Source organism: Coniosporium apollinis (assembly GCF_000281105.1).
Source record: "Coniosporium apollinis CBS 100218 chromosome Unknown supercont1.45, whole genome shotgun sequence".
Taxonomy (NCBI): Eukaryota; Fungi; Ascomycota; class Dothideomycetes; genus Coniosporium; species Coniosporium apollinis.
The window spans coordinates 141888-164258 of record NW_006913307.1 but is presented as its reverse complement, the minus strand read 5'-3'; the positions used below and the strand labels follow the sequence as shown (position 1 = coordinate 164258).

At 53.5% G+C, this 22371-nt stretch overlaps 9 protein-coding genes across 9 annotated transcripts; 5 read left to right on the top strand and 4 right to left on the bottom strand.

Annotated features, from left to right (window-relative positions):
- Positions 1-62: 62 nt before the first annotated feature.
- On the bottom strand, positions 63-1755 carry W97_07811 (uncharacterized protein; the record flags this gene model as incomplete). The annotated part of the gene is made up of 2 exons (XM_007785680.1): positions 63-398; positions 478-1755. The coding sequence occupies 2 exons, from the start codon at positions 1753-1755 to the stop codon at positions 63-65; spliced, it is 1614 nt and encodes a 537-aa protein (XP_007783870.1).
- Positions 1756-2556: 801 nt separating this feature from the next.
- W97_07810 (uncharacterized protein) lies at positions 2557-3312 on the bottom strand (the record flags this gene model as incomplete). The annotated part of the gene is made up of 1 exon (XM_007785679.1): positions 2557-3312. One exon carries the CDS (start codon positions 3310-3312, stop codon positions 2557-2559), a length of 756 nt encoding a protein of 251 aa, XP_007783869.1.
- A 1116-nt stretch (positions 3313-4428) lies between these two features.
- On the top strand, positions 4429-8560 carry W97_07809 (uncharacterized protein; the record flags this gene model as incomplete). Its single annotated transcript, XM_007785678.1, has 3 exons — positions 4429-4834; positions 4910-5021; positions 5074-8560. 3 exons carry the CDS (start codon positions 4429-4431, stop codon positions 8558-8560), a joined length of 4005 nt encoding a protein of 1334 aa, XP_007783868.1.
- Positions 8561-9003: 443 nt separating this feature from the next.
- On the bottom strand, positions 9004-9675 carry W97_07808 (uncharacterized protein; the record flags this gene model as incomplete). The annotated part of the gene is made up of 3 exons (XM_007785677.1): positions 9004-9068; positions 9125-9217; positions 9378-9675. The coding sequence occupies 3 exons, from the start codon at positions 9673-9675 to the stop codon at positions 9004-9006; spliced, it is 456 nt and encodes a 151-aa protein (XP_007783867.1).
- Positions 9676-9939: 264 nt separating this feature from the next.
- On the top strand, positions 9940-10933 carry W97_07807 (uncharacterized protein; the record flags this gene model as incomplete). Its single annotated transcript, XM_007785676.1, has 2 exons — positions 9940-10216; positions 10284-10933. 2 exons carry the CDS (start codon positions 9940-9942, stop codon positions 10931-10933), a joined length of 927 nt encoding a protein of 308 aa, XP_007783866.1.
- Positions 10934-11328: 395 nt separating this feature from the next.
- On the top strand, positions 11329-12680 carry W97_07806 (uncharacterized protein; the record flags this gene model as incomplete). Its single annotated transcript, XM_007785675.1, has 4 exons — positions 11329-11363; positions 11415-12278; positions 12328-12616; positions 12672-12680. The coding sequence occupies 4 exons, from the start codon at positions 11329-11331 to the stop codon at positions 12678-12680; spliced, it is 1197 nt and encodes a 398-aa protein (XP_007783865.1).
- Positions 12681-15473: 2793 nt separating this feature from the next.
- W97_07805 (uncharacterized protein) lies at positions 15474-16932 on the top strand (the record flags this gene model as incomplete). The annotated part of the gene is made up of 3 exons (XM_007785674.1): positions 15474-15617; positions 15676-15939; positions 15988-16932. The coding sequence occupies 3 exons, from the start codon at positions 15474-15476 to the stop codon at positions 16930-16932; spliced, it is 1353 nt and encodes a 450-aa protein (XP_007783864.1).
- Positions 16933-17107: 175 nt separating this feature from the next.
- Positions 17108-19419, bottom strand: W97_07804 (uncharacterized protein; the record flags this gene model as incomplete). The annotated part of the gene is made up of 9 exons (XM_007785673.1): positions 17108-17349; positions 17399-17468; positions 17523-17617; positions 17674-17846; positions 17897-18019; positions 18144-18408; positions 18540-18984; positions 19041-19086; positions 19232-19419. The coding sequence occupies 9 exons, from the start codon at positions 19417-19419 to the stop codon at positions 17108-17110; spliced, it is 1647 nt and encodes a 548-aa protein (XP_007783863.1).
- A 1081-nt stretch (positions 19420-20500) lies between these two features.
- On the top strand, positions 20501-21854 carry W97_07803 (uncharacterized protein; the record flags this gene model as incomplete). The annotated part of the gene is made up of 4 exons (XM_007785672.1): positions 20501-20666; positions 20812-21054; positions 21112-21631; positions 21683-21854. 4 exons carry the CDS (start codon positions 20501-20503, stop codon positions 21852-21854), a joined length of 1101 nt encoding a protein of 366 aa, XP_007783862.1.
- Positions 21855-22371: the final 517 nt, after the last annotated feature.

Here is a 22371-nt window from a genome sequence, read left to right as displayed (position 1 = left end):
CGCTATGCGGAAAGCAGTACATGAAGACGTAAAGGAGATCTCGGTGCATATCCCGATGAGCTTCAACCACCCGCCATCAACATCTCCAGCATCCCCTTCGTGCACCACGCCTGCTGACTCCATTCCGTCGCCCGTCTAACAGTCTGATGCAGCCGCTCCACCAGCCTATCCACCTCTTCGCTTTGACCCATCTGCTCGCCATAGATGTCTAAGAGCAGGAACGCCACATCAGTGGTCAGCTTGACGATGCGTGGATCCTCGAGATTGCGATTCAGCCACTTTAGTACCGGCTGTAGTGTCTGCTCGTTCCTACCTTCGAGGGCTGTGCGGAGAGCGGAGCGGTGTCGGAGGGCGGTTAGGAGGGTTAAGATGTCTTGTCTTGATGTTCGGGATGCTGTCTTTGAATATTGTTAACTTCTCCGGGGCCGCCAGAAGTATTGCAGGGAGTCTAATAGAACATACCGGAGGATCGAGTACTAGATCTAGCGCCAGATCGTACTTGCCCTTCCGAAGCGCCGTCTCCCACTTGCTGCTGTTCTTGATCTTGCCTCTGTCGTTGCCATTGATGACGATATCCGCGCCTTCGCCCGTGTAATCTTTGCCTCGCATTGCCTTGTCCCAACCCCTTCCGCGCTTCTTGCCCTGCTTCTTGTCATATTCCTCAATCCGTCCCTCAACCAGCGCCTGCATCTCCTTCTGCCGCTCCCTCGCCGCGACTTTCTCCTTCCCGCTCAGCCTCGTCCTGATACTCAGCAATCCCGACTGCATGCCCACCACCAAATGCTTATCCTCCCTCCCCGCCCCACTTCCGACCACACTCATGCTCAAAATCGGACTTTGATACTTGAGCCCCGCAACAACATTCCACCCCTCCGTCTCAAACACCTTAACATGCCCATCCAGCCCCGCAGACACGATCCTGCTCCCCCCACCCGCAAGGCTCAAGCTCGTGACCGTCTTCTGGTGATTCCTGAGCAACTGCCGCGGCCGCGCCGCGACCAGATCCAGCACCGAAACTACATTGTCCGCTGCCGCGACCAGCGTCGTCCCGCCCGGCATCGGCAGGACGGCCTCGACTGGCGCCGCGTGCTTGAACGTCATGACGCTGCCTCTCGCGCCTGAGATCCGGGGGTCCCACAACCGCACCGTCGTGTCGTAGGACCCTGAGACGAGCAGCCCGGACGACTGATCCGGCATCCACGCCCCCGCGCGCACATAGTCCGTATGGCCCGCAAACGTCTGGACGCTCGCATCAGACGGCAGATCCCACAGCCTAACCGTCGCGTCGTCCGAACACGACATCAGCCCCGTCAGCTCTATCGGACTCCACGCGACGCGCCACACAGGCTGCCGATGTTCCCTCCACGTCTTGAGGATAGCGCGGCTGTTCACGTCGAAGGCCTGGATAGCCCCACTGTCCTCCCCGGCAAGCAACACGCGGCCATCCCGCCGTATCGTCCCGCTGTGCGCGGCGTCGTCGGCGCCGAAGCGCGAGATTGTTTTGAGGAGTTTGCGCGTGCGGGAGGAGAAGATTTGGATGCGGGAGCCGGCGGTTATGGCGAAGGTTTCGGAGGCGGGGGTGAGGGACGTGGAGGATGGAGGGGGGGGGAAGGAGATGTGGGTTACGGGCGAGCTGTGCGGTGTTGGCAGCAGAAGCTGCGAGGTGAATGTGCGCCAGTATTTTTGCTCGGGGGTTAGGGGCGAGGGACCGGCGGGGAGTTTGACGGGGGCGAGGGGGGTGACTTCGGTCGCCATCGTGGGGGTGTAGAGGGAGGAATTGTAGGGGGGGAGTTGCAGTGTTGGCGGCGGTGTCGAAGCTCTGGTGACGGGTTTTGCAAATATACAAAAAGTTGTCTTGCCGAAGGAAGGAGTTCGCGCCTTGGCGCCCGCGGTTCGGCTCGATTACCCCTGTCAAGCCGCTCCGATCGCCCTCGAACGGAAGGGCTGCCCTGCAACAATCTCTCTCTGAGATGCTTAATCATATTCATGCATTTGTCTGTGAGTCACGCGTTTGTATACAATATCACACCCATAGTAGGCGATTAACCTGCAATCACCGCACATCTGGACGCGGGAGGCTTCGTGCGGCTTAGGCAGACGTTTAGCAGTTCCCGATTCCAGTTGATAGAGGGCTCAGAAGTTCTGGTGGTTAAGAGTGCCGTTACGATTGTTGGTATTTTTACTATATGTTCGGTAAGAAGGTTGGGGTTTTCGACAAATGCAACGAACAGGCAAGAAGACCGGCCCAAAGAGAATATCACTACTTGATGCTCCCAACCCTTAGCTGTGCCAGCATGATCACTCCAGCTTAAGAAGCCTTTCAACAGTGCTCCACGCCATTACCTCCAACCTATGTTAGAAGGTGAGTGGCCTTAAGCAATGATCGAAAGGAAGAGGAATGTCGAGAGTTATTGAAGCCCGTGAGTTGAGCATTTGAGTGACTTGGATGCTAGTTCTACAACATCTACGGGTACACTAGATATACAATACACCCGCACGCTTTGCAATGCAGGAGCCGACGTAATCTAATCAAGTACACCCATGATCGTAGAGCCACTACCAACAGGGATGCTGTCTCTGCGCCGTGATCGGCCTGTCCGGCAACTGCACCCACACCTTCCTGTTATCCCTCTTCTTCTGCATCTCCTCACTCAACCGCACCCTCGTCGCCTCCTCTTTCAACAGCACACTGATACTCGTGAACGGGTTCTTCATGAGATTAACCCTCCCCCTAGCACGGTAGTCGTAGGATATCGTGTGCATCCCCTTGCCCACCCATGCCTGATCCACGTATATCCCCGTCCTGTCCGCCACGAGCTTCCTCTTGCCATCCTTGAGCTCAATCTCCACCGGCTCCCCCTTCCTCCCCTCCACAGCGCCCAAACCCATCCCACGCTTCACAATCGCCTCATCCCTCGCATACTCAAGATGCTTCCTCACGTCCTGCGCGACCTTCTTCCGCGAAAACCGCATCTGCACAATCGCGTCCTCGATCGGCTTTCCAGCAATCTGCCTCGCCAACGGCCCCAGCTTCTTAAGGCTGGTCGGGAAATCGGGACTCTTGGTCAGATTCTCGCGCTCGGTCTGCTTCAGCGCCTGCGTCTTGGTCAGGCGCCCGCCCTTCCGCACCTGCCGTATCACCATCTTGCGCAGCCAGCGCTCCCGGCTCCGCGGCGCGGGATCGAGCACCGCGGCCATGATGGACGGGTCGCGCTCGACTTCGCCCGCGGCTTTCTTGGCCACGGTTTCCTGGCGCGTGTTTTTGCGCGCCGACTCAAAAATGGAGTCAGAGCTGAGATCGCCGCGTGTCATCTGGGAGGGCCCGGGCGTGGGCTTCTTATTTTTGAGGTATTTGTCGAGGATGGGGTTGGAGGGTTGGTTCAGAGTTGGGTCGTTGACATTGCGTTTGCGCTGGCCGAAGAGGCCGCCGAAGAGGGTACGGCGGGATATGGAGGGTTGGAGGAGGCGGTGGTGGGAGGATGAGCTCGGGGAGCAGGTGCAGGTAAGAGGTCTGAGGGCGACGGCTGTGTTGGTGTCAGTAGCAGAATCTTGCCTCATATAGAGTATGGTTGCGGACCTGGCTGTCTCAGCCGTCTAGAAGGTATTCGGACGCTCATTGTTGCTGTGGCAGCATCAAGGTGATGATACGATGTCTCTTGCGACAAAGATTCGCGGTTCGAAATACGGAGAGCGCCAAGGCATATCACGTGCTTAAAGATGGTTCAGCTCTCCGCCGAGGACGTCCTGTTCGATACGACGTCACTAGATGGAGCTCGTATAGGCATAATAACTATCTATGAATGTTGCCAGTCCTGCTGTTCCTGCAGCTGTCCGCGATGCTGTGTTGCTTCGAAAGTTCTTCGCCTGGTGCGCATGCGTAAAGCTGAATGCTTGGCCGGGGTCTGGGCGTGTCCCAACTTCCCCCGAAATTCCGCAAACTTGGGTTGGATATGCGCACGTCGGGCGGGAGGTGGACCGCGAAAATCTCGCCGCAAAACTCACATTCCATCGACCAAGCCTCGCGTTACCCTCACCATAGCTCTTACCAGCAGAGTGGTAGATTGCTCAATACAGTGCAGTGAGAGAGAGGCGATAGATTAATGTTCAATCAGATAGCTCTTTTTGTCCTGTTTACAGCCTGCGAGAATTGATGGTTTACGTGATGGTTGACTTTCGCGGTCTACCCTTCTACCCGCCCGACGTGACGCGCACTGGGCTCCATAGATCCCCGCTGCAGCGCGCCGTCGAAACTCCATTCGCTGTCTTTGGCCCAAGTGCTGCACGATGACCTTGAGCTCTTGAAGCTCCGTTGCTTGAGCTTCCGCTGTCCTCAAGCTTGCCCTCGTCTCTCATTACCACGTTTCCCACTGTGCGCTCCGCTGGCAGACCGTAGCTCCACTCGCTTCTATCCCCACCTGAAGCTCCAAGATGGACATCAACTCCCTGTTATCGCCACAAGACTCGCCTGCGGACGAGACCCCGCCGCCCTTGGGCACACCGCAGGGTGGGTCGAACAAGAGGCCCCGCGGCCCCTCGAAACGGACATCATCGAACCTCAGCCAGCAATCGTACACCTCCGCATCGCCGCAGCCTCGTGGCCAGCTACCGACGCCTTCGGGGTCGTACTCTTCGGGATCATACTATGGGTTGCAGAGCACAGCGCCACCGCTGCCTTCACCTGGCGTCGGTGTTACGAGTGCGCCGAGAATGGCACATAGCACGACCAGCACCCTCTCGGCAGATACAAGAGCCTCTCCGCTGGGGACTAAACACGAGGACCGGCCTGCACAGCGTCCGATGCAGAGGCAGTCGTCTGGGATGGATACTTTGGCAGGTGCGTGCGTCGGCATTGAAGACCGCGTGGCTAGCAAGGTGGTGAAGTGAAGGACTGACGCTTGGAATGACTCAGATCTTGCGTCAATGCAGCAGCACCATCACCACCAACCGAAGCGACACAGTCTGAACGGATTGCAAGACGCTCCAATCTACGACCGCCCCCACGCATCATCCCGAAATTCCAGGTAAGCGAGGAACAACACTCATCTCGCAGCCGGAGTACTGACCTCGAGACAGCTTTAGCTTGCCGTCACTCCCTCGTACGTTGTCTACCCGCTCAGCCAAAGACTTCGCCATGGCAGACGCGCCCGTCTCACCCCGAGTCTACACGGCACGGTCGCTCTCGCACGCCGATTCCGAAGCCATTTCGCAGCTTGTCCAGTGCCTCTCAGAAAACTCCTACGACTATAACTCACATGTGCGGCTCATCGATCTCCTTCACAAGGGCTTCGTCGACCATGCCGCCACGTCCAATGATCCAAACTCGTACGAGCTACTTCAGGATTTGCGCCAAGCTCGCCAAACAATGGACTACAAATTTCCTCTAGGCGAAGAGCTATGGGTTGATTGGATCGACGATGAAAAGTTGTTGGCGAGATCGACCGACGAGCGCATCGCTGTCATGGAACTGTGCGCCAAAGCGGTCCAAGAAGAGCCCAGCAGCGCCGTCTTGTGGCGTCTCTATGGCGACTACATGTACTTCCTCTGGACGGCCGCTTACGAGATTGACGCGCCAGAGGCTTGGACGGAAGAAGACAGAATCATTGGCAAGGAGGTTTTCAAGTGGGAGCCCATGATGGAAGTTTGGGAACGGGGCGTGGCAGCGACGCAATGGAGGCTGAACGACAGCCATCTCGTCTGGAACCGGTGCATCGAGATTATGATGGAAGACCAACAGCGCTATCCGACTTCGGATAAAGTGCGTAATCTGACGGCTCTGTTTGGCGAAAGGCTGACGAAGCCGCACGCCACATGGGAGGAGACTTTTCAGATGTTCTCCAGCTTCGTCTCAACTTACGACAATGCTTCTTATGAGGAGACCATGACGGGAACGAATAAGCGCGCGGCACAAGCTAAGCAACAGTATGCACTGCGAGAGCCTTTCGAACTAAAGATCCAACAAGCTGCACGGAACAGGGACAAGAACGCTGAGTGGTATGCTTACACGGAGTACCTCGACTGGGAAGTTCGCAAGAAAGGCGTTTTCAGCTTTCATTTGATCAATGCGTTGTACGAGCGAGCTACCCTGCGATTCGCTACCGACGCCACACTGTGGGAGGACTACGTTGAGTTCTTGATTGGGGAAACAAGAGCTGAAGTGAACTTGCTTCCAATCCTAGAACGAGCAACACGACACTGCCCCTGGTCTGGTGGCCTGTGGTCGCACCGGATCCTCGCTTTGGAAGCGGAGGGAAGGGTCTTTCAAGAAATTGAGGAGGTTAAGCACAAAGCGACGAGTAGCGGTCTTTTAGACGTGGGCGGTATGGAGGATCTCCTCAGAGTCTACATTGCCTGGTGTGGATTTCTCCGTCGTAGAGCATTCGACTACGGCAACACGACTGAAGACGACTTGGACATTGCCGAAGTCGGTATTCACTCGGCGCTTGAGCACGTCCGGGAGATCGGCGAGCGGAAGTACGGCAAGGACTACAAGGGCGATCCCCAGTATCGCCTTGAGAGGATCCACATCAACTTCCACACGCGAAGCAAAAATGTGGACGTAGCTCGCGAAGTTTGGAGGCAGTTGGTTCCGCTAAGAGGTGACAGCTATGATTTCTGGTATCGCTACTATATTTGGGAGATGATCATCTGGGCTAAAGTCGCAATCCCTGATGACAGCACGGCGACCACCCGCCTCTCGACTCCACGCGAGTCGACCGCAGTTCTCAAACAGGCATTGAAGAGGATTGCGACAATGGACTGGCCAGAGCAACTTACTACCATGTATCTGAACCATTGCGAGCAGCATGAGTCGGTTCAAGAGTATCGCTCGGCCATCATTACGGCCAGAAAGGCGGACAAGCAGATCGCGCAGAGGAGAGCTACCGAAGCTGCTGAAGCTCAGGCTGCAGCGGCGCAACAGCAGCAGCAAGCATTGGATGCTAGTATCAATGTGGCGGCACAAGAAGAGTCTGGTAGCGCGAAGCGGAAGAGGGACGCTGATGCCACGGACCTGGAAGAGATTGCAGCAAAGCGGAGTCGCGGCGATGACACAAGAGTAGATGTACCTTTCGGCGACGCTTCTTCCTCTGCGACGTCGCAGCTAAAGCGCGATCGCGAGCACACCACCATCATTGTGAAGAACCTGCCGGTCGAAGCAACCGAGACCAGAGTGCGGCAATTTTTCAGAGACTGCGGTACTATCAACAGCATTAACCTCGTCACCGAGGATGGCAGCCAGACCGCGACCATAGAGTTCGAAACCCAAGAAGACGCCAAGTTCGCCCAGTCCCGTGACGGCCGCGACTTCGATGGTTCTACAATTCAGATCTCCTTCGGCACAGCCACAACCCTTTGGGTGACCAACTACCCTCCAGAAGCAGACGAGCGCTATCTTCGGGATCTATTCAAGGATTACGGCGAGATTATTGAGATCCGCTTCCCTTCTCTTCAGAAGAACACCCATCGCCGCTTTTGCTACATTCAGTTCCTCACCGCAGCACAAGCTGAAGCCGCGTCCAGCGCCCTGAATGGCAAAAAGCTGGACAAACAGCACACCCTCCGAGCCCTCATATCAGACCCGAGCCGGAAGGATGATCGCCACGGCGCGACCTACGAAGGCCGCGAAGTCTTCATCGCGAACCTACACTTCAAAACCACAGAAGACGAGCTCGTCGAGCTGGCCCAGGGATACGGTACCCTCGAAGGCGTGCGCATACCACGGAAAGTAAACAACACATCCACCGGTATCGCATTCATCGTGTACTCGAACAAGGAGGAAGCCGCCGCCGCCGCCAAGGCTCTCCACGGCAAGGAGTTCAAGGGCCGCGAGCTGCGAGCAAACATCTCCGAGCCCAACGCTAAGGGCGCAAAAAGGCACGCTACCACCATCATCTCCTCCGCCTCTCCCGAACCTGGCGCCTCCGCTGCCTCGCCCGGCTCAGCCCACTCAGCCAACACAGCCGGAACAGCAGATGACTACCGCGCCCGCACCATCGCCCTCCTCAACATCCCCGACACCGTCAACGACGCGCGCGTTCGCGCGCTCGTGTCTCAGCACGGCCAGCTAAGAAAACTGATACTGAAACCGGAGAACGGGGGCGCGATCGTCGAGTTTGCGAATGTGCAGGATGTTGGGAAGGCGAGCTTGGCGCTGGAGGGACATGAGATTGTGCCGGGAAGAACGATCAGGGTCGGGACTGTGGAGGAGTTGAAGAGGGAGAAGGGGGAGAGGAAGGTTGATAGGATTGGTGGGGGGCCGAGGAAGGATGTCAAAAAGCAGAGAGAAACTGGAACGGCATCGAAGATGGCGTCGAATCCTCCGGCCGCGGCGGCTGGGATGTTGGGTGGAGGAAGGGTTAATAGACCTGGTCAGGCGGGCGCGAGGAAGGGTGGGAATCTGGGTGTTAAGAGGGGTGGTATCGGTCTTGGTGGACCGAGGGCTGGAGATGGTGTACACGAGCCGGATACGGCAGCGGCCGGTGGCGGAGCTGCGAAGAGCAACGCAGATTTCAAGGCGCTATTCCTGAAGTCGCAGGAGGGCAAGGACAAGATGGACGAGTAGCGGAATGCGGTTCAGGGCGCCTTGTTGCTCTTGGTATGTTGGAAGAATGGACTGTGCTCTACGGCTGAAGGTGCTCGAATGGATTCGGGGACGATTTTGCTTAGCTATATACAGCTCGAGGAATCTGGATGGTGAACGCGCCACGGGGTTCTTGGTACGAGGGGGATCTCTAGAGAAGATGACGAAGTAGCTCAGGCTGTAGTGTACTATAAGATATCACAACCTAAACAGACCACAAACTCACCTAATAATCACAGAGAAGGAAATATTGGGTGCTGAACGCGACATCCTGTTTGAACATTGTTCACATCATCTGAATAGGAAGTCAAGTCGTGGCAGGAAAGCAGGAAGTGTAGCGTGTAGGGTTCTCATTGCTTGGTCCAGATGCATACAGCCTGCGTTATGTTCTATCAAATTCACACTTCATCGAGGTTGAGGTCAAATCAACTTTTGGCCTGTACACACAGAGCGATGCCACCTAAGACAAAGGCCATGCCTATCCAAGTGTCTGGAGCAGCAAGTCAGTCACGACACTGCGTCTTTTTGATTGGGACTGCGACTTACCTCGCGAAATGACTTTGCCCTCAGCCCACCATTCCCCCAATACCGTAAATAGAAAAGCCAGAGAATTGGTGATTGGGACCGTCAAGCTCAGCTCTAAAGGAACGTCAGCTACCAGCCCCCTAACACAAGTTGCCCCTCCTAGACGCTTTTGAAGATGGGCGCAATCCATATTCTTTCACGAAGGTCTCCGATTTCCGTTTGTGCTGCTCCGCCTCATGGGCATCGAAGAACAAACAAACAAGCAAGGACTCACCAGCTTGTCCGATCAACAAGAAGAACCAAACACTCCCCGTAATATTAACCAGCAACGGGATCGCATACGCTGGCCTCCTAAGCAAATCCAACACCGCATAGATCACACCGGATGCCTTCCTCCTAATCCACGATTTACTCGGATCATCCAGCCACGGCCGTTCTGGGGCGGTGTAGTCGATGGCTGCGCGCCGCATGAAGGGAGTTGTTAGGCCCCATGCAGCGCCTACCATGAGAAAGCCGAGAACCCAGCGGAAGATTGAGGGTTGAGGCGGTGGGAGAGGAGTGTCGGGATCCATTGCTATAGGGTATGAATATATGCGACGAAATTAACCGTTATAGGCAGCAATTGAGAGAATTCTGATTCAGCGACCGGAGCAAAGAGAAATGAATACTGGGAGAGTAACTGTGCAATCTTCGCAAGATGATACGACAAGAGTGATAGTGGTGGTGAGCCTACGGCGGGCTGCTCCAACATAAAGCGTAGATACGAGTTTCGCACGTGACCAACCACCCCGACTTCATGTCAAGGTCATCGAACGCTGGTATCGACTACAGCAACAATGCCTCATTCGGAACGCCTAGAATCAGCTGGCTTGACACCGGAGCAACTGAACTTGTGGAATGAGAATGGCTATCTTCTCATTCCCGATGCGCTCTCTCAGGACACTGTCAAAGAACTACTTGCGGAGACGCATAGTATGCTGGACGAGTTTGCGAGCAGCGGGATGAAGGACCACCCGATGACTCGGTTTTCGACCGGACAGGAAGGAAAAGAGCATGTGGGAGATGATTACTTCTTGACGAGCGGTGATAAGGTGCGATTTTTCTTTGAAGAGGGTGAGCTTTCTATTTGACCCGTGACCTCTCCGTGTATATCAGGCATTGGGACTGATCGAGGTGCCAGATGCCTTCGATGGCTCCGGGAACCTCGTAAAGCCTCCCGCCCGCGCCATCAATAAGATAGGCCACTACCTACATCAACTCTCCCCGGCCTTCCGCAAGATCTCGCTGTCTCCTGACAATGCCGCCATAGCGCGCTCGTTGTCCTTTAAGAACCCGCAATGTCTACAAAGCATGGTCATTTGCAAGCAACCCGAGATTGGGGGCGCTGTGCCGCCACACCAAGACAGCACTTTCTTGTACACCAACCCGCCTAGCGCCGTGGGGTTTTGGTATGCTCTTGAGGATGCAACCGCTACGAATGGATGCCTAAGCTTTGCAAATGGATCGCATAAGCGGACACCGATTCGGCAGCGATTTGTGAGAAAGCCAGACGGGAGCGGCACGACATTTGCCGAGAACGATGGTGCGCAGTTTCCGGCCGGGCTCCAGGTTCAGCCGGGTGGGTCCGCTGAGGAAGAGTATACGATGGGAGAGGTTAAAGCCGGCACTCTGGTTCTAATCCATGGCAATCTTCTTCACAAAAGCGAGAAGAATCTCAGTGGGAAGAGCAGGTTCATTTATACGTTCCACGTGATAGAAGGGGAGAATGAGTATGATGAGCGGAACTGGCTGCAGCCACCTGAAGAAGGCTTCTCGAAGCTCCATACTTGACAATTCACCACCTTTCAGTATTCGGTTCCTTAACGCTTCTAGTGTTTGCGTCCCGCGTTGTGATGGTCTTTCTAACCAACCATAGCGCGTAGGTGAACGGTGCCTGTGAACCTCTGCTTTTATCGTGCAGATCAAGCATTGAATACCCTTTGGCGCGGCAGCGCGGCAGTGAAGCTATCCAACGAGACGGATAGTAAAGAATTCACGATGTCTCTTCACCGTTCGAGCATGGAGTTCGTCTCTTATTTCAAGATGCACACCATTCCACCTTCCATCCCTTCTACCCATCCCTCAGTCTCGATCAACCCTGCATTGCAAGAGTTCAGTGTCTCAACCAGCTATTCCGTTCCACTCCTAGAGCCCTTTGCATTCCGCTACGATCTCTGTGTTGCACCATGTCCAAGTTCGTTTACGCGTTCGTTCTGTTATTGTAAGTTTTGGCTGAGAAACACGGATTGAAAGATGCTAATATCATCCTAAGCTTGTACCGATACCTTCGGTTCATCGTGAACACGATATCCTCCTGGTACTTCCGCCGTTTCCAATCTGTGCCATTGCCAGGAAAGCCCACGGTTTTGCGGGATGATGTTACAGTGATCATCCCTACGGTATGCGGAAAGGATACCAAATGTTTGGAGCATACCCTCCGAAGCTGTCTCGAGAATCGACCTTACGAGATCATCATCGTAACCATAGACCGCGTTAGGGATATCATCGCCAAGTTCGCAGGGTCGATCGATGCATCGATCAAGGTCATGTCCGTCCCCATCCGAGGCAAGCGAATCCAAGTAGCCCATGCCCTCCACGGAGTCAAGACCAGCATCACCATCCTCGCCGATGACGATGTGATATGGCCGTCGGAGTTCCTTCCACAGATCCTCGCGCCCTTGGAATCGTGGGGGGTAGGGGCCGTTGGAACCCTTCAGCAAATCCGCCGAGACAGGAACCTGGGAATGTTTGATAGGATCTGGGAGTATCTCGGAGCCTGCTATATTGAGCGTCGCAACTTCGAGATCACAGCAACGTCAAATATCGATGGAGGGATGTCCTGCCTCTCGGGTCGCACTGCTGCATTCCGAACCGAGATTCTTCAGGATCCCAAGTTCATCAGCGGCTACCTCAATGAACGGTGGGCTGGAAACACCTTGAACGCGGATGACGACAATTTTGTATCCCGATGGCTCGTTTCTCACCAATGGGCGATAGTTATCCAAGCCTCGCAAGAAGCTGTGGTCGAGACAGCTCTGGAGACAAGCTCACAGTTCCTCTCCCAGTGTTTGCGTTGGTCGCGGAGCAACTGGCGCAGCAACTTCACCAGCACAATCGTTGAGCGGCATATCTGGAAGTACGTACCAGAACTCCTACTGTAAGGGGACCAGCTAATCATGTCGCAGGCAGCAACCATGGAGCACATACGCGCTTCATCTATCGACTCCTACCTGCTCTCTTGTCACCGACCCTCTTCTGGTATATCTGCTCCTCCGCTCCACCATTTCGCTTGATCCAAGCACGCGTTCCTGGTGTATGTACGCACTGGCAGCCTGGATGCTCGTCGCCAAGATCACAAAGCTGATCCCACATTACCAACGCTGCCCCGGGGACATTCGCTATTTCCCGGTAACACTGATCTTCGGCTACCTTCATGGATTGCAAAAGTATTACGCGCTCTTCACACTCCACAGCGTAGGTATCCGAGTGTCCCCAACATTTGATACAGCAAGGCTGACAGTTGACTTAGACTTCATGAGGCAACCGAGGCGCAGAAGATACGCCTGTCAATCAGTAGAGGTGATGTGAGATATACTCAGCTGCATAGGTTTTTCATTTTGGCGTTAAAAGCTGCAAGCATTGGTTAGGATGGCAAAAGCGTGGCATTGGACAGCGAGAGCATGGCATTTCGGAATCACAAAAGATTGGGAAAATGGGGTTCTTTCTGGTTTAGGGTTTGGAAATGGCTGTGCATCGTTGCTGTTATACCCTTTGGCACTGGAGTTGGCATGGATTGGCAGACCGCGGTGCATTCATCTCGCCTACTGTCAGGTCTTGGGACAATAGAGCTTGGGAATTCTACAGAGAGAACAGTACCTAGGTATGCTTAGAGAACATGATAAGAGACTGGCGCCAGACTAAGCGTTCGTAGTGTCAAGCTGGACGTGACAACCAATCAAGACACATCTGCCCAAAGTAGTGCATAATCTCTAGCATGAGGCTGTGAGCCTGCTGTTTCCCGTCCAGTTACCTTGAACAGGACGGCCGTTCGCACTCAATGCCCTCCATTCATAGCTAAAGATCTATCCCCTCGAAGAGATTGTGAGAACGCAGTCACTGTGTAAACATTACCGCGAATGCTTTATTGGCCGCCGAAAGGATAGCCATGTGATCATAATAATCATTTCACTGCACAAAGTCCGGGACCATCGGATGGTGAACTCATGCTCCCGTCTATACAACGACAAGACAGCAACACCGACAAGTACGATACCATATTCTCGCGGTGGTATCGCGCCGTGCGGCTTGTGGCCTTCGGATCATAAACTGATCACAAAGTGGGAGTGCTGAAACCATTGATGATCCACAGTTAACGAAGGAGAACAGCCGCAGGACCAGATCTGGCTGCGGTCGAGCATGAAGGATTTGAACAGGTGATAGAAAGTTACGAGACCAATGTGGCAGAGGGTAGTGACCATTGGTTCACACATCTGAGAAGCGTTGGTTGCTCATTCACCTCTCCAGTCTTCACAAGATCATGCGGAGGATCTCTGGAATCAAACTGGCCGCCGTCATGGTTGGTATAGGCGTAGACGCAGTTGAGGGCATACCGATAAAATGAAAAGAAGTCTCGATTCTTGTCGACGTAATTCTTCTGACCATTCATGCATAACGTCTCTGTCTGCGAGGGAGCGGTCCTCATCTCCCTGTTGGATTTGTGACCCGTTAACAAGAAAGTATTATTACGGTCAAACAGATTGACACACCTGAGTACGTAGCGAAGTAAAGCTGCTGAATACCCCTTGCCAGATAGGTATGAGGGCTCGAGAACGTCCGGGCTCAACTTCGCTTCATGTCTTCATAGTTAAAGCACTGTATGAAGGTCAATGCTGCCCCTTGCATCTGAGATGACCAGGTATTGACGGCCCGAGCGACGGGAGCCAATTGCGGGAGCGGGGAGTCGGAATTTCGGGAGGCGTCCGAGCTCACGCTGAGCATTGAACGACTTCACAGTAAAGACCAATGAGCCAGTGTCTGGCAACGAAAGTTATCTGTGCCTTCTGAAACACGCCGGCTCGACTCGCAGATCTACCGGCGACCTCTCCGCTATACCAGGGTTATGCGAGCGTTTACCACTGACACTCGCCACTATGAGAGAGCGTCACAACCGTCGATCACTTCCGTCCTCTACTCGTGCGGTAAGCCGAGTACGATGCTGATATCTCCACAGGCCGCGCCACTAATACGTTACAGTGTACGGAATGTCAGGTAAGCCCTGGAGTTCCAGGATGTGTCGAAGAAGATTAACGGATGACCATGCCGCAGAAGCGCAAATGCAAGGTAGTGTTCCACGTTCGAAGTACTTCATTCAGTTGCCCTAAACTTAGTTTCATACTCTCTTTCTTCGCTGCCGCAAATGAGGCACTCACTGTTTCCGTATAGTGCACGGGCAAAACGCCATGTTCATTTTGCTCAAAAGCCGGAAAACACTGCGTTTATGGCTCCCCACCATTGCGAACACCTCTCACACGGAAGTAAGTGGTCGCAGGATTTTATTTTCATAAGTCCCAATACTGTCGGCCTTTGAAGACTCTTCTCTGTCCGTCAGACACAGTTGTGTTCAGTAACTGGAAGGCTGTCAAGGATCTTTGTTCACGCATCGATTGCAGAAACCTTGACGAGGCTGAACGCCGGTGTGCTGTACTGAAGGCGCTTCTGCGGACTTTAAGCCCCGACCTTGACATAGAGGCTCAACTTTCGAAGCAGCCGAAGCAGTCAAGACCTTCCGAGTCCACTCCTTCACCACCTGATATTGAAGACCAAGCAGCAAGCCCCGACCCAGCAAACGAGTATGAGTGGCACGAGCCTCCACTGTCGCCATTGCCAGATGCTTACGGAGGAGATAGCAGGTCGGGAGATGGTATGGCATCTCTACTAATCAAACCCCGTGAATCGGGTTACCTTGGTACGGTCCGGCGCTGTTTTTGTCTGTCAATGATATACAGATACTGAAAAGCGAGCAGGCACCAGCTCTGGGTCAAACTTGCTCCAGACGATATCTGAGCTGCTCTCCCGTAGCGGTAATGCTCTGTTGGAGGCATTGCCAAAGCGTCAATCTTCCGAATTTGGAAATTCTCGAAGCCCACGCAGCTCTGGAACCTTTACGTCAGAGGGGAACCTGGCTGCATCTGCAGTTACGCAACGCTTGATTGATGCTTACTTTCTACTCTACAACACCTCTTATCCAATCCTGCACGAACGTACTTTCCGAGATAGTTACTCAAACCGTACCCAGATCCCTGGCCATTCGAGCTGGCACTTGGTCTTTTACATGGTTCTGGCGATCGGCCACTGGGTGTCAAGCTCAGGTTCTGACCACGATGCGTCCCCATACTATCCTGCCGCACGCTCCCGCTTGTCTACACGAATGTTGGAGTCTGGAACCATTGGCAACGTTCAAGCCTTCCTCCTCATGGTGAGAATATCCAATCGCATTGGTAAAGCGGACGTGAAGCACTGATGCTTAGTATCAGGGCAATTATTTGCAAAAGCGAGATCGTCCGAATACTGGTTACAATCTGATAGGCATCGCCTTCAGGATGGCTCTTGGACTGGGGCTTCATCGGGAGTTCCCGCCAGGTGTTGCCGGAAATGACATCTTAGCCCAAGAGAGGAGAAGACAGCTGTGGTGGATCCTGTATTGTTTTGAAAGTGGTTTCAGCATCACTACCGGCAGACCTACCACAGCATCGGCTGCATTTATAGACACTCGAATGCCCCGCAATGTCGAGGATTTGGTATGCAAGATTCTAAGGTTGCTTTTTACACTTGCTGATTTGCAATAGAACTCCACATTGGATGATTCCCTGCCATTGCCGGTGGATTATCCAACAACTCACTCCGCGATCATCGCACAGGCGCACTTGGCAGTGATTGCTAACAAGATACATAACGACTTTCTGTCAGCCCACATGAACAACGGGGATGTTGATCCAGAAGTGGTGCAAAATATGGAGCAGCAACTATATGCTTGGAAAAGCTTTCTTCCGCCGTACTTCATGGATTCCAACGTCCCTCAATGGTTCCGAGGTCCCCGGGCCGTAGTCTTATGGAAGGAGCAGAACCTGCGGATCATGCTATGGTACGGGGCTCAAAGGAGCAACAACATAGGCCTGAACAAAGCCAACGCGGTCCAAAAATGCCAGCTTGCTGCAATCGAAACGATACAAGATGTCTCAACGTTCTGCAAGGAACAGTCGGATTTGTTACACGCTGGGCTGAGCTGGTACGCCATCTACTTCCTGTTTCAAGCCACCCTGGTTCTCGATATCAGCCTCTTGCAGTCGGCCGATCAACCACACAACGAAGTCACACCATCGCCGCTGGATGATACTGTCTCCCTGGCCAGAGATTGCCTGTCCAAAATCGGGCTGAGAAACTCCGCCGCAACGCGTTGCATCTCTGTCCTGGATCGTATCCACGAGCATCTCGCTTCTACCAAGGCGACATCCGGGCAAGCTTTTCCAAACATGGCATGGGATCCTTATCCCACCTTCACAAGGCGGACAACTCCACAGGCCCTCACGATGGACAACAATCACTGGACATTCACTGTTGATCCGACACTGCACATGTTCCTTGATAACCCATCAGTGGAGAACCTGTTGGAAGGTATCGAGGGCTTCCCCAGCACGCAAGAACAGCAGTTTTTCGATTACACATCTGGTAACTTGTACAATACCGAAGATGGTCAGAGCTTGATGACCTGGCCCAACACGAATTTTATTTGAACCAACCTACAAGGGGCAGAGCAGTATCACCAAATCTGAACGCTGTTGCAAACGGTTTAATACGGAGACGCCCAGTTTCAGGAGCGCGACCTGCTTGGTATCTTCGTCGCCTTCGCTCCGTCACTTCGGTTTCCCAACCTTGCGGGATCATCTCGCTTTGGATTGCCTGTGAGTTTTACTCCTCCCGGTACTCACAGTGCACAACGTCAACCTTGGAGTTGGCGCATCGGGACTTCTCACGCGAAACACTGTCCGGAGCCGGAGGAACTATACCGAGTCTCTCGCGAATGCCTGCAATCCTTTTCATATCGGCTTCACCTTGATTACCGCCGAAGAGCTTGTCCATCTCTTCAATGCGGACGCCCTTCGTCTCAGGCACTCCGAAGTACACCCACACGAGCAGGATGACGCAGAACGCTGTCAGGATATGAGCTTTGAGAAAGGTCTCGTAGGGAGACTGCCTTACCGAGGAAAAAGTAGAACGTCCCAAAGCTGATTGATCTCAGCATTCTCGGTGTGATGAGCGCCACGATGAACTGCGGAGAAGCATGTCAAAATATTTTCAAAGCGATAGAGACTCGGGCACTTACATTTGTCAGCCAGTTGGAGCCGATTGCCAGTCCAACAGCCTTGGCTCGAACTCCGGGAGGAAACATCTCAGACGGCATAATCCAATTTACGCATCCTATAACTCTAGTTACCACCGCTCGGTGAATGCACAAAGACACGCGGACAGCTCACCAATGCTGAATGCGAAATTGGAGATGTAAATCCAGATGAAAACTGCCGCAGCCCACCCAGCATCTCTATGCTCCGCCCAGGAGTTCCTGTACACCGCAATAAGGGTGCCAACGATGAGCTGCGAGACACCCATGCCAACGGCGCCAATCATCAATACCTTGCGACGGCCCCATCTGACCTTGATAAGTCTCGTCTCGCGGCCCCAGAGGGAGTCTCGACTCACCTATCAAGGAACATGATGGCTGGAATCGTCGAAAAGAAGTTTATCACGCCAACCACGCCTGTGGCTAGGAGATCAGTGGAGTTGCCACTCAGCCCAATGGATCGGAAGATTTGCGGCGCATAGCTACGACAGGTCAGCAAGAACTCAGTGAGAACCGATACCCCGCCGGTGCTGACTGACTAAATGATTGCATCTGCAGAAGCTGTTAGTTCTCTTGTCGAATCATGTTCGCACCATATGTGAGCACTTACTGATTCCTGTGAACTGTTGAATAATTTGAAGCATGAAAGCAATGAGGAGACGCCTGCTCAAGTGGCGCACTGTAAACAACTCTTGGTACTGGTGGAGAGCCCGCATGAAGCCCGGTTGTGTGCCCGAAAATCCGGCAGTATCGGTTTCTTGATCGAAGATTGCTGCAGCTTTGATTTCCAAGAGTTCGAGCTTCACTCGATCGTCGGTCGTCGGAACTCGTCTGAGCCTGCAAAGAGTGGACAGCGCCTCCTCCTCGCGACCTGAAAATTATGAGTCAGTTCAGAGAGTTCCGAGTGGACATTTGTTGTATAACTAACCTTTGTTCATGAGCCATCGAGGAGAATACGGCAAGAAGAAGGTGCCGACCGCCAGTATCGCTGAGGGGACGCACTGCAAAGCCAGCGGCAATCGCCAGGCGATGGGACTTTGGGTATCGCCGGTGCGGCGGTGCCTCCGATGTGCTGGGTGCCATAATCCAGCCAGAACGCAACCATGATGCCAACGGTGATACCGAGTTGCTGGAGCGCGATAAGACTTCCCCTGATGTTTGGGGGCGCAAGCTCACTCAGGTACAGCGGAACAACCATGGAAAGCATGCCGATGGACAGTCCGGCAACAAAGCGGCCTACGAACATCATCGCTACATTTATGGCAGCGGCTTGGATGATGGAGCCGACGAGGAAGACAATGTTCGCGAGGAGGAGAGACCAGTGGCGGGAGAGGCGGTCGGCGATAGGACCGTTGGCGAGGGCGCCGAACATGGCTCCGAGGGTCAAGACAGAGACCATCCAGCCCTGCAGGTTGGGGTTGTTGACCAGGTCGGGAAACTGTTTGGCCTGAATAATCACGTCAGTCGCTCGACCTTTGAAGACCAGGGAAAGTCGGTGCTTACGAAGTTGTTCATGACAATGACACCGGAAATGACGCCTTGATCGTAACTGAGAGAGTCAGCACAGTAAACGACCTGTTTGTTCTACTAATTTGAAAGCCAAAGAATTCGATTTTCGTGACCATCACTCCGTGCTGCCTTGCGCGATTGTGTGCTTACGACCTTGATGGGGTAGAGATATGACGAAGACCTACCCAAAGAGGAGGCCTCCGACACTGGCAAAGCATGCCAGGAAGAAGATATAGGGCTCACGAACAAGTCCCTTGTAGCCTTTCGCACAATCAGCTTCATTTCGCTTCACGACTTTTGGACATGGGAGACAACCTGCAGGGCCATAGGCTATATCGAGACCCTCAGTGACGGTAGCACCGCCTCCAGCCATGATGTCGTCTGACGTAGTACTTGCGGGTATGTAGAGTGTGGAGTTTTGGAACTTAGAAGAGCAGATGCAAAATTCGAAAATGAAGATCAAGTCAAGTTGAGCTTTGTGATACGAGAGAGCCATCTATATACATAGGCCGCCCGTTGCAGCCATGTCTCTCGGAAATACATAGGAGAAGGTGGTTAACACTGCACTCTCCGCAGCCTCTTGGGAAGCTGGGGAAGCCTGCAATCGCGGAGTTCAAACATGCTGGCCAGGAGCACTTGCCGCACCCACATTCCCTGTCAATAAGACTGTATCGGAGCACTGTGCTCCGTGTCCAGGTTTGGAGGTTCGTCGGGCCATTGTGAACTGGTTACAATGAGTTGAGTCGCAGACGTCCCCTTGTTCACTCTCAGTGTCCGATCGGAGCACCGTGGGCCGACGAGCCATCAGAGCCACTGAATGAACGTTGTCCTGTGCGCCATACATCTCGCGACAAGCTGGCATTGCAGGGAAGTGGTTTCGGTATCTGTTTCCCGATCATTCGGTCTGCTGTGCTCCGAATGTCCGGTGTGGGATTGGAGTATGGCACGCCGGGTGGGGAAAAGGCTTCACCGCGAACGCACAAATATAGGGCTGCACTAGTAGCAACGCTCCTTTCGTGATCAATCCAATGCTTCATAACAAGATTTAAATAGCCCACTAAAGGCTTGTCCTTCTATCAGTCGCTTCCTGAGTTTGCTACAGCGGCTAATTGCGGATCACTCTATGAAATTGACGGTAAACGAGCGCTGCGCCGCTATCGCGGTGATGTTTATTTCCCGCCTGCCGTGTCTAGCAGCGTGAGTCAAGGGCTTGGCATGTTGTAGTTACGGAGCACAGTGCTCCGATAGCCATCTCAACGCAGGGCAAGGTTTACAATCAACCAATAAGGGAGGTGTACGCGCTATTAGCATTGTCGCTATGGTAGTACGACACGATCTATATATCAAGTCATCAAGCCCACTCTCTTATCCTCCGAGCCCTCTTTCGCCCTTTCTAACTGTTGCTTCGCTTCTACCACCGTCACTTTTGCTACTTCCAGAACAACATCAACAAGATGGCTATTCCAGAGAATACACAAACCGTGTCCAATGGCACAACGAACGGAAGCGGATATGCTATTCCAAAGGAAATGAAGGCCATCCGTTACAATAAGATCAAGGACTTCTCGCTTGTTACGATGCCAGTCCCGCAACCAAAAGCTCATGAGGTACTCATTAAAGGTATGCCATGTTTCTTCGAGGCTTCGAGCACAGAGCTGTCAAATCTTGTACTCCATTCATCAGATACCACGTCAGGAACACATGTCGTTTGATTAAATAGCTCGCCGCATCAAGCCGTACCATGAAACATTGACGAATGGTGCAGTGAAATCGTGCGGCATATGCGGCACAGACCTGCACATCCACAATGGCGATTTCGAGTCAGCAATGCCTGTGGTGACAGGTCATGAGACCAGTGGCATTGTCGTGAAGATCGGCGAGTCCGTGAGAGGGTTCAAAATCGGAGACAAGGTTACTGCGGACAATTCAGAGCTTTGCGGGTACTGTCATTACTGTCGCGAAGGCAAGCTGCTCTACTGCGAGAACTTTCAGGCTCATGGGGTACACCGTAAGTGATCTTGGGATCCATCATCGGATCACGTGTTGACGTGGCCTGTGACAACAGTGGACGGAGGCTTCGCCGAGTACTGCGCTTACCCAGCTGAAAAGCTCTTCCACTTCGAAAAGTTGTCGTGGGAGGAAGCCACCCTGTTCGAGTCCGCGTCCTGCGCCATCCACGGCATGGACCGCATCCGCCCATCCGTTGGCTCCAGCATCCTGCTGATCGGTGCTGGCCCAACAGGCCTGTGTCTCGCTCAACTGCTGAGATCCAACGGCGGTGCGCATCTGGTTCTGGCTTCGAACCAAGGACCGAAGATGGATCTTGCAAGAAAGCTGGACTGCGCAGACGAATATCTCGACCTCGATCGGCAGGATCCCAGCAAGCAGTGGGCGGATCTTAAGAAGAGGTACCCGTATGGATTTGATGTTGTGGTGGAGGCGTCGGGGTCTGCCGCCGTGTTGGAAAGGGCGGTTGACTATTGCACCAGAGGTGGGAAGCTAGTATACTACGGCGTGTATCCGAAAGAGGCACTGATTGCGGTGTCTCCCTCCCGGGTTTTCTCGGACGAGATTACGATAATCGGGTATGTGCCACCTGCTCTCTGTACACCTCCGCCATTCTGACAGCTGAACAGGTCGTTCTCTGAGATGTGGTGCGTAGGAAGAAGTGTCAAGTATCTCGAGAGTAGGAAAGTGGACGTGCGAGGAATTGTAACGCATACCTTTCCGCTAGAGGACTTCGGTAAGGCACTGGAGGCAGTGCGAACAAAGAGCGTGATAAAGGCGGCGATCGTGTTCAACGACTAGAACGAGAGGCGGATTGGAAACCTATTACTAGAACTTAAATCGCACGCATCGTACTTGTTATGTGACGGATGTGTTGGCGCCATAGTTTGAGCGTAGCTCGAATTTCCGAAACGAGAGCATCCCCCTTGAGTGTAAAGAAAAGATACGATCAGCATGACACAAGAATAGTAGGACCCAGATGAATGAGGGCAATCAACGCTGCATTGGAAAGCCGTCCAATGTCAGCGGCCTCGCACGGGACGGGAAAGCCTTAGTAGTTACATAAGACTCCCGGAGCCTTACGCGCTAATATCACGCTGAGATATTAGATACCGTGGTTTAGAAGCTCCGGACCTAAGTCGGAGACCTCGGATAAAGTAAGCTTAGGTAGAGTGAAACATTGTATCTATAATTAACCCACTTGATCTGACCTAGATCGAGTGGTTCAACTCTAGACTTAATCGAACTTATGGCATCACTGGTTCTGACCCAGCAAATTTTTCATCCTGAAGCAGCTACCGCCTATCCCAGAACGCTG